This window comes from Hibiscus syriacus, unplaced genomic scaffold, assembly GCF_006381635.1.
Source record: "Hibiscus syriacus cultivar Baekdansim isolate YM2019G1 unplaced genomic scaffold, ASM638163v2 tig00112498_pilon, whole genome shotgun sequence".
Lineage (NCBI taxonomy): Eukaryota > Viridiplantae > Streptophyta > Magnoliopsida > Malvales > Malvaceae > Hibiscus > Hibiscus syriacus.
In genome coordinates, this window is record NW_024063347.1 from 1,509,066 (window position 1) to 1,517,396 (window position 8,331).

The window sequence follows — 8,331 nt, forward strand, 5'->3', positions numbered from 1 at the left end:
AAGGAGAAAGATCTGAGTTAACCCAAAGGAAAGGGAGAGGATACGCAGTAACTAGACTGAAAGGAGAGGGAGGTTTTCTTGCCCAGTGAATCAGGCGTACTACTGAACATTGATTCTCTCTCCTGAACTATAAATCATTATTTATAGCTAGCAACTACATAAACAACCCTGGGTAGTCCGCCCTACCTACTAATTTACTCAACTAAGCTTGCATCTTACTATAGGGTTTTCTATAACCTAAGACAGAGAGAGTTTCAAACCAAATTGGAGAACTAAACTGCTGGACATTGATATATGAAAGTTGCGAAAAACATTGATCTTGATATTGAATGGAAATACGTTAGTTTGTTTTCAGAACTTCAATTTGCCAAACAAATTTGCGCTGTTTTCATTTGTTAGGACAACAAATTCCATACAATGACTGAAAAATTCATGTACAAAATGAGAGAGGTTAAACCCTAATAAAAACTCAGAATGCCCAAAACACAACCGCATCAACCACCAATGATTACGAGATAATATAAGCTATATGAATTCTAAGATATATAGTACTATTTTTCCTATTATGAATGCTATATATGAATTCAGTTTCATTTATGTTTTATTATTATTTGATCTAAAACCATATAAGACTTTGCCAGGAAAGATCAAAGCAATGTACTTGAATGTAATCAATAATGATAATGGATTTGAGCATTGGGTTCTTTCTTTTTTTTGGGTGCACTCAACCAGCTAAGAGAAAAACAAGTTTTTGAATGACAAAAAGAAATGGATTAGCATTGACTTTGTGATTTGTGATAAGAAAATGGCATTGACTTTCCCTAGGGAAGCAAACATTCATTTTCAGATATTGCCTTGGTTTTACTGGAGGTAAGAAAAACCAAGTGGGACGTTCTCCCACTGTGACAGAAATTATCATGACAGTAAATAGTATCGACTAAGGAGGAGGAGGAGGGTTGACTGAGGGTTAACGGAGTTAACCTGCCACGTCAGACAAAACGAAAGGTTGGTAACGTCAAGGACTTTACTGAAAATGAATTAAAAATTTAGTGATTGTATTGTAAGTTTTAAAAGTTGGATGACTAAAATGCAATGCCCTAAAAGTTTGGGGACTATTCATATACTTTACCCTTAATTTTATTTATTCTACGTCTTACCAGACACTTGATTTATCTACTCCCGTTTTTATTGTTTGGCTTATTTATATTAAATAGTTATATTTAATATATATAAATTTATTTTAAAAATAAATATATTCTTATCATGTAGCTATTAGATGTAATATGTTGCAATCAAATGTAATGTATTTTTATAAAATATTTGAAATTATAAAAGTTAGAAGGGTGGGACATTGTGGTATTGGATATAGCTAGGGTAAGTTGAAGTGAAGTAAGATTGCTTGGTATTTGATGAATGTGGAAATGGTCCTGATTAGGTTATCCATCAGGGGGACTTAACACAAGTTTTGTGGATTGGGTTTCCAACTGTTCCCGTTTTTATCAATTCCCAGGGACAATCTTATTCCACAAGCCATCTCGTCATCCTCTTGCCTTTTACTGAATGTGGATTACAGACAGGCAACTTGTTACTGTACGATTTAAATTATTGGAACAAGAAGAAAGGAAGAACCATTTATTAAAAATTTTGACTAATTTGTTTTAACAATACATTAGAATTTATCACTAATTATACTAATTAAGAATAAAAAATCTAATCACTTCTATATTTAATCCCATTTTTTAACACAAAGAAATACAACTTAAAAGAACAATGATTTAAAATTCAAATTCCGATATTGTAATTAAAAAAAATATCATTCAATAAATGTGTTATGTGTCGGTAAATGCAGGTATTTAGAAGCATTCGCTGGAAACCTGATGAATCAAGTAATCCAGTTTGTTTAACTGACAATTGAAAGTTTAAACTGAACTTTTTTAATTATATTATATCACTGTTTTATTTATTTATTTATTCAAATCACACCAAGGTCCACCCGACAAGGAACCTGTGTTGAAGGACCAACTTCTTTACTATCTATTTAAATATCATTTATATTCCTACTCATTATAACTAAAAATCTAGTATTGAGTAGGAACTATTTTCTTTTCTTTTTTACAAAAGAGTACTGATAATTTTTAACTCTTGTCAAACTAATAACACAAATGATTGATTGCAGGTAACATGTTTGCATTTTCTGTAATATTTGAACATGAATTCATAAATAATTTAAATTTTAAAGTCGTTTTTATCTACATTAAATTTAAATATTATTATTTATAATTTTTTGAATAGTACAGGGATGATTATAGGGTAATGTATGTTCAGAATCTTTTATAGTCATTGACAGCTCACACATCATGTAAATGCAACTATTCGAACCGGAGACTTCTAAAGGGATTAATATTCTATTTTACCACTAAGATCATTCAATGAGTTTAATATTCTAAATATTTAAATACGTTATTTGTACAAGTAACGTGGGTTTGAAAAATGAAAACACGAGAATTCGTATCTATAATTATTTCAAACCCAGTACAAAAAATTATTATAACATCTGAAGTGGAGTTATTTAAACCAGAATACGTATGAATATATATATGCACGATCATTTTCTCTAGGTTAGAGTTTGTGTGGAAAGAGAGGAAAAATTTACAACAAATCCGTATGGGTGTGTCATTGTTGGAGTTGTTGGCAAATGACATCGACACTAACAACAATGACAAATCAAACAAGAGTTTAGGTTTGAAAAGACCTAATTTATCTTATGTTTTAAGTTTCTATTGTAGCAGAAGAAATAGATTCAATCTAAAACTACACCAATACTGTTCCTCAATCCATGAATCTTTGTTATGACGGATCGATCACGATTCTAGATATAATAAATATTATTATTATTAACCGTAAAATAAATATGAATGATTGAAAAATAAACTTATTAAATAACAATCCTACTGTTAATGAGTATAATTTTTGTTTCCTGGGAGAAAATGGATGCTATGTTTTCTTCACTTAATTTCTTCCTAATTTAAGTTGTAATCAAGTGAAAGAAAAATGAACTAGCGAATTATTTCACTGAACTCTGTTATTTGGACCCGAATTTTAGACCATCTATCTACATATATTTGAACCGGATATTTTAATTTTATATTTTTCAAATTATATCTATATATTTTTATTGGAATACATATCAGATGTAAATGTATACAATGAGTGTTTTTAAAAAAAAATTAAAGAAAAACCTGGTGCTGATTTGGGGTGTTTGCTGCACCAACTTCTCCTCTAACTAAGGGTCAAATTATCCTCATTTGTCTTTTTTCCAACAATTTTTTTTTCTGAATAGATTTTTTCCAACAAATTAGATAGCTCTCTTGATGAATAAGCAATTTAATTTTCACCCTTGGATCATTTTATTAAATAATGATTTCCCTATATATTTACAATTTGATATACTTAACCATATATCAATAAATAAAATCACATGTATCATGCCCAAACAAAGCATAAGGAATCCCTCATACAAGCCTCCGCCTCATATTAGAGCACACAAATTTTACAACAGTAACACTAGAATTAACCACATATATATATATTAGTTATGAATGAGCATGAGTCAGGTTTTCAACCAATACGATAAAAATAACCCTCCACTTGAGATTTGATTTGATCTGAATTTAGTGTGACTTAACCCGTCGCGTCTTTGGAGATAAAATTTGCACCCAATATGACTTGACACAAATATATATTATTCTTAATTTTATTTGATAAAATAGAGATTTAATTAAATATATATAATGATATTATTATAATTATAACTAAATGTATAATGTATAATTATATTACTTTTGAGTCATGTTAAATTAGGGTTTTTTATTTTATAATTGAACCTGAACGACTCAAACTAATATGTGAAAAAACCCAACCCAAATCCAAACTTAATTTTTTTTAAAAAAAAGAATCTAATACTTTAAGATCAAGTCGAATAAAAATTAATTGAATTTGATGTCTGGTGTCCATCCTTAATACTAGTCGGATTGTATACCTATTTATGGGTGAAAATTATAATACAAAAAAAAACTAATAATTACAATTTATAAATATAATAACTGTTGATTAGGTAACAAATATAAAAATGAGAAAATACGGAGTAATTGTTGTATGAGCTGTTATTTTTAAAAAATATATAAATATAAACTATAAAATTAAATTTTTTCGGGAATACTTATTTATTTATATTATTTTTTTGAGAAAAAGAAAAGAAAAACGTATGAAAACGTTTTTTTAATATCTTCGAATACAATAAATTTATTAATTTTTTTTTCAAAGCGTACATATATATATATATATATATGTATTAACTTTGGTATGTAGATTTCTTAATTAAATGAAGTCTCGTTATCGAATCTAAAATAAATAATGCGACGTTATAGTTTTTTGAAGCCATGCAAAAAGGGCAAAAAAAAAATCCGTATGACGTCAGGATTATTCTTCTTCGTTCCCTTTCGTGCATGAAATGCTTTCCGTTTAATTTCTTTGACCAATTTCGCATATCCACGTTTTCACGAAATCATATTTTAATTATATTTAAACAGCCATGAAAAAGACAATTTATTTTGTCCTTCTCCCCTTATTTTTAGTTGAAACATTAAAAATTATTTTACCTTCTTAATTAATTAATTAGTTAATTTTTAACCGTAAGGAGTTGATTCAATTGGTAAGTAGCTTGATATCTCTTAAGTGAGGTTTTGAGTTCAAATCCTTGTATATGCAAAAAATTTCTGCTCGAGACTCACCAACCAAAGTCAGGTGTACGACGCGGGTTGATTTGAATTAGTCAAAGCGAAGTCTTGGAACCGAGAGGATAATAAAAAAAGTTATTTTCTTTAATGTAAATTTAAAATTTATTTTATACTAATACTATTAGATTAATAACAATTAATAAAATCAAAAGTCGATTCAATTCAAATAATTTATTATTTATAAATTAAAATTTAAATTGAATAGAATACATTTGATTAATACTGAATCTAAAGTTGTTTTAGATTTTCTTTACTTCTTTTCTCACTCTTAAATGTTGCTGAGATTTATAATATATATCGAAAAATAAAAATAAAAAAACATATATGGACAAACAATCTTAATCGTGGAAACATTTTTTAAAATGCAAATTAAGGATCAAATTAAGAAGTAAAAGAATGTGTATATAAGTAGCATGTGTGAGGAGTTCAGGTGATGAGAAAGGGAAGCAAATAAGCAAAGCAAATATAGAAGATTTGAAACGACAGCGGCATGGGAAGATCTCCTTGTTGCGATGAAGATGGTCTGAAGAAAGGTCCATGGACTCCCGAAGAAGATCAAAAGCTGGTCCAGTTCATTAAGAACCACGGCCATGGTAGCTGGAGAGCTTTGCCTAAGCTTGCAGGTTTCTTAATTTTTAACCCTAATAATCTCTACTTTCATTTCCCGATGTGGGAGTCTTGAAATCCGCCATTGCAGGTCTCAACCGATGTGGGAAGAGTTGCAGATTAAGGTGGACCAATTATTTGAGGCCTGATATCAAGAGGGGCAAGTTTTCTCAAGATGAAGAACAAACTATCCTCCGCTTGCATTCCATTCTTGGAAACAAGTAATTACATCTCAGTTTCGATTTCTCTTTTCTTTTGATTAAAAAAAATATTTCTCTTTTCTTTTGATTAGAAAAAAAGATTTCTCTTTTCTTTTTGGTCAAATTTTGGTTTTGATTCTTTTTTTTGGGGGGGGGGGTTAAAAGGTGGTCAGCCATTGCAACACATCTTCCCGGCCGCACGGATAACGAAATCAAGAACTTTTGGAACACCCATTTGAAGAAGAAGCTGATTCAAATGGGGATCGATCCGATGACCCATCAACCCAGAACCGATATATTCGCTAGCTTGCCTCAGCTGATAGCCCTTGCTAGCCTTAAAGATCTCTTGGAGAACCCGTTGCAGGCCGAGGCTGCTCACATGGCTAAGCTTCAATGCTTCCACTTTCTCCTTCAATCTTCTTCGATGCCCAACAACAACTACGGTGGCGCCATTGCAGACATGGAAGAAGCAACTTCTCTCAACTTATTAAATTCAATCCATTTTCCACTGGGAAATAATATTAATGAAACCTCTCAATCTCAACTGCTCCACTATCCACCACCACAAGTCCCTTTCGGTTTCCAAACATCGTTGAATAATAACGAGGAGAGAACGTCAAAGAACAGTGTTGAGTTGGGCCACTGTTCCAACTTTGTCGTCGACCACGGAGATAACCTAACTGATAACTCATCATCGTGGCTTCTTCAATCGTTGGAGACACCTCCAGAAACGGCGGCCGCCACATTGTGCAATAATCCGGGAAATGCGAGCAGTGCTTCGAGCTACAACGACACGGCGGCCGCCTCTCCCTACTGGTCTGAGCTCTATTTCAACGACTCTATCATGCATGAGATTATTTCATAGATGGTTTTATTTCTTATATTAGAAGTCTCGATTGAGAGTTGGGGTTCGGATTTCCCATCGGTTGTTGTTACTGTAGATAACTATATATTGTATTTCAGGCTTTAATTTTACATATAACCCTATTATATCATTAAGAATACCCTATTTATCGAAATATATTTAATGACTGTTTTTTCTATATCAAAATAAATAATTAAATACTTTAAATTTAATATGCATTAATTTTTTTATAGAATTGATTAATTTTATTAAAAATATAAAATATATAAGTTATAATGAAGGTTTACGGTTACAACCGTAGCCTAAACATATAATAAAGATATTTTTCTAAACACAAGAAAATTAGCCACTTTAAGATCACATAAGGACCATACAAGAAAAATATTAAAAAAATCTAACCAAATAAGCTTGAAGAAAAAGTAGATACGAATAGATTTGACCCATTCGACAAACAACCACAAAAAGAGGATTGAACTATTGAAAGATCACCGATAAACCGCAAATCATAATCGAGCGACGTGAAAAATATTATCTACGAATGCAAATCACGATCCAAATTTAATTCGAGAGTTTAAAACAGGAAAAATCAAAATAAAAACAAATAAACGTCATATTGATCGGTCATGGTAATATAAAATCCAACCTTAAAATGAGAAAAAAAGATAAATGATAATAATTAAGAGTGAATAAAGGAAATGAATAAATCTAAAATTGAATTGAACTTTACTCTTTGAATGATTGAGGATTTATAAGTTTGAAAATTATAGTTATTAATTCAAATTCAATTCTATTTGAATTAAATTTTGTTTTTATTTAATTTATAATTTTTATAAATATACAAATACATGTTTTATATATCAAATAGAAAAAAATAATCTAAAAATGTTATTTAAAAAATAAAAAGTATTTTTATTTACAGATACATAACTGAGAGTTCAGTCCACGCCTACAACTTCCATATGCTAATCGATCGACGTAGTAATCGTAAAATAACCACAAAAACTCCATATGATTGCAGTCTTGCATAACATCCTTTTTCTTAATAATTATTATATATATTATACACATATAAGATCATTCAAAGATTTCATTTAATATACTAAATATAATATCAAAGGCGTTAGAAAATTCTAGTAACAGCAAATATGCGTGGTAAGTTTAGTTGCTGAAAATTATAGTAACAACAAATATGAGATTAATTTCTTGTTTTTTTAGTGAATATTTTTTTTATTTTTTATTATTAATCTCAACTTTTTATTTATTTCATCCAACTATCATGAAAATGTGTAAAACTTTTAACTGTACACTTGGTGTAATTGGATCACCCCTTATATATATTTAATTTAAACATATTTTTTCATTTGTTTAATTATATTTATGCCTTAATGTATATCTAATACAATTAACAATACAAATTGATTTTAAAATGAATAAAGAAGTTAGAGTAAGATAACTAAGAGACACCTAACCTAATGTTCCTTTGAATTCAAGTTTCCTTAGCTACTCTCATTAGAATGAAAATTTACACTTGCATAATATTTTAACTATTTAATGTTTGAATTTAGTATTATTTGTTTTTGAGAAAAAAAAAATATAAAAGGGGAATATAAACCCTAGCCCCTTCCCCTTTCTTTCTATTAGAGTTTATATCGTTTTTTATAAATTAGTTCAACTTTTTTTAAGATGACGTTTATTTGTAATCTAGTTGATTTTTTGTGTTATAGATCATCCGATTGAATTTAGATACACGATTTTGCGATCGTGGATAGTTTCTCACGACATTTGGCTCTGATTTACGGTTCTTTGTGATCTTTTAATAGTTTAATCTCCTCTTGTAGTTCGTTTGCCAATGCAGTCAGATTTG

The 8,331-nt window shown here is 29.6% G+C and overlaps 1 protein-coding gene across 1 annotated transcript; it reads left to right on the top strand.

Moving 5' to 3' along the window:
* The first annotated feature begins 5,247 nt into the window (after nt 1-5,247).
* Nucleotides 5,248-6,621, top strand: LOC120180548 (transcription factor MYB93-like). Its single transcript, XM_039185859.1, has 3 exons — nt 5,248-5,419; nt 5,494-5,623; nt 5,768-6,621. The coding sequence occupies exons 1-3, from the start codon at nt 5,287-5,289 to the stop codon at nt 6,465-6,467; spliced, it is 963 nt and encodes a 320-aa protein (XP_039041790.1). The 5' UTR covers nt 5,248-5,286; the 3' UTR covers nt 6,468-6,621.
* Nucleotides 6,622-8,331: the final 1,710 nt, after the last annotated feature.

Bases quoted from the DNA above. Each gene is read 5' to 3' on its own strand.
- LOC120180548 (XM_039185859.1), top strand. From the start codon at position 5,287: ATGGGAAGATCTCCTTGTTGCGATGAAGATGGTCTGAAGAAAGGTCCA. The intron at 5,420-5,493 runs GTTTCTTAATTT...CCGCCATTGCAG, and splicing joins AGCTTTGCCTAAGCTTGCAG to GTCTCAACCGATGTGGGAAG. The intron at 5,624-5,767 runs GTAATTACATCT...GGGGGTTAAAAG, and splicing joins CATTCCATTCTTGGAAACAA to GTGGTCAGCCATTGCAACAC.